The sequence below is a fragment of the Anarrhichthys ocellatus genome, unplaced genomic scaffold (genome assembly GCF_004355925.1).
Source record: "Anarrhichthys ocellatus isolate YVR2014 unplaced genomic scaffold, GSC_Weel_1.0 scaffold3474, whole genome shotgun sequence".
Taxonomy (NCBI): Eukaryota; Metazoa; Chordata; class Actinopteri; order Perciformes; family Anarhichadidae; genus Anarrhichthys; species Anarrhichthys ocellatus.
Window position 1 is genome coordinate 1 of NW_022283448.1, and position 2052 is coordinate 2052.

The window sequence follows — 2052 nt, forward strand, 5'->3', positions numbered from 1 at the left end:
GTACTGTTACACACGTACACAAGTACACAGGAGACAGTACTGTTACACAGGTACACAAGAGACAGTACTGTTACACACGTATACCAGTACACAAGAGACAGTACTGTTACACACATATACCAGTACACAAGAGACAGTACTGTTACACACGTACACCAGTACACAAGAGACAGTACTGTTACACATGTACACCAGTACACAAGAGATAGTACTGTTATACACGTACACCAGTACACAAGAGATAGTACTGTTACACACGTACACCAGTACACAAGAGATAGTACTGTTACACACGTACACCAGTACACAGGAGATAGTACTGTTACACACGTACACCAGTACACAGGAGATAGTACTGTTACACACGTACACAAGTACACAGGAGACAGTACTGTTACACACGTACTTCTGTAATAGTTGGCTTTGTGGAAGTAATTCTCAATGAAGGCACAAAAAGGCAAACTAATGGAGCTGAAAATGAACCTGAGATCTCGTTCCATCACTTTGTGGTAACGGGACCTCAGGTGAAAAAAGACATGAAGATCGTCTCATGTTCTAGAAAGGAAACCGTCTGACTTTGTATTTTCACAGAGAACACTGGCAGTCATCTAAATATGTTATGTATAATATATTGTACATTTTGTGAGTGGTGAAAAAAGTGTCTTAATGTTGAGACTGTTCAGGAGTTCTGAACAAAGCTAGTGTTTATAAATAGTAATATTTTGGTATTTTTACTATCAAATGTCAAAGTCATTTCAATCTGTAGGTTGTTGCTCGGTCTTGTTGACTAACAGACAATCAGGACAAACCATAACAATTAACCGTTATTATCTTCACACTGCCCGATAAAGAGTTTTTATCTGTTATATTTATCAAATGTTTTATTACATATTATTGTAGCACTTTCGGATTTCTGTGGAGTGCTCTTATATTGATGTTGAGTTCTGCTATTTTCAGCCACTGTTCTAATGTATTATTGAAATGATTCAGTTATGCAGAATGTACGCTGTAGCAGCTCACTCTACACAGAATATAGTGACAGACACACAGCTCACCGATGTCGTTGGTCTTCCTAGGAACAAGCCGCCGTTCCAGGCGGACCATCTTGATAGCGTCCAGGCGGATCTCAAAGATGTTGTTGATGAGAGCCAGCAGGGGGGCGAGGGGGAACGCTGCCACAAATATGGTGGTGAAACTGAACTGGACCACTAGAGGGGATGCACAGTGATTTAGTAACATGGAAACGTAATTATGTTAAGCACTTTCATTAAAGATACAGCGTTTAGGTTTGTGCAATAAGCTTTAGGAGTACATTCAACAAGTTATGAGAAATGATAGATAGATAGATAGATATGTACTTTATTCATCCCCAGGGGGAAATTTGTATGTTACAGCAGCAAGACATAACAAGTAGGCAAAGTAACAGAGTAACCAAAAATATTAAGTATTTAAAAAATGCACAATATATACAATAGAATAACAGAGTAGGACAAATTAAGTATCAGAATATAGAAGATAAAATAACAAAAATGCACAGTATATAGAACTAGAAAATTTCGCAAGAAATTTTGACAGTGTGGCTTCTACTGCCCGAAGACGTCGTAATATATAGTTACACACGCCGATGTTACCGGTAGTATCGTTGAGGTTCAATTGAGATATCGCTTCTCTCTTTTCTGCATTTTAGATTCATACTCTTGGATTGAATCTTGTATTTGTGATGGACAGTCCACAAATGGCTCCCGTCATTTCTGTACTGGACATGTACATCTTTGTTTGAGAAGCCTTTGGAAATGATGGGAGCTAACGCTCCCATCATTTCCATTTTCATTTCTGTATTCGAGATATAAACCTTTGTTTGAGAAGTTCTGTTCAAACCTCATTCTGAGCTTCATGTTAAGATACAGTTACTCTATGGGGCTTTTATTTTGAAAGGGTGGGACCGGGTGGGTGAGAGAGGGGGAGAGGAGACATATTCATAATGTTTGACACAAACACAGAGGTTATTAAATGACAGACTTCATCACAAGCATTCCAGTTAGAATTCACTCT

General features: G+C 38.5%; 1 protein-coding gene across 1 annotated transcript in view; it reads right to left on the bottom strand.

The window, feature by feature from the left end:
* Positions 1-597: 597 nt before the first annotated feature.
* LOC116378958 (anoctamin-9-like) overlaps positions 598-2052 on the bottom strand; it is a 4427-nt gene continuing 2972 nt past the window's right edge. The window contains exon 4 of the mRNA XM_031840864.1: positions 598-1208. Within this exon, the coding sequence (XP_031696724.1) occupies positions 991-1208 (218 nt within the window). The 3' untranslated portion in view covers positions 598-990. The remainder of the gene's footprint in view (positions 1209-2052) is intronic.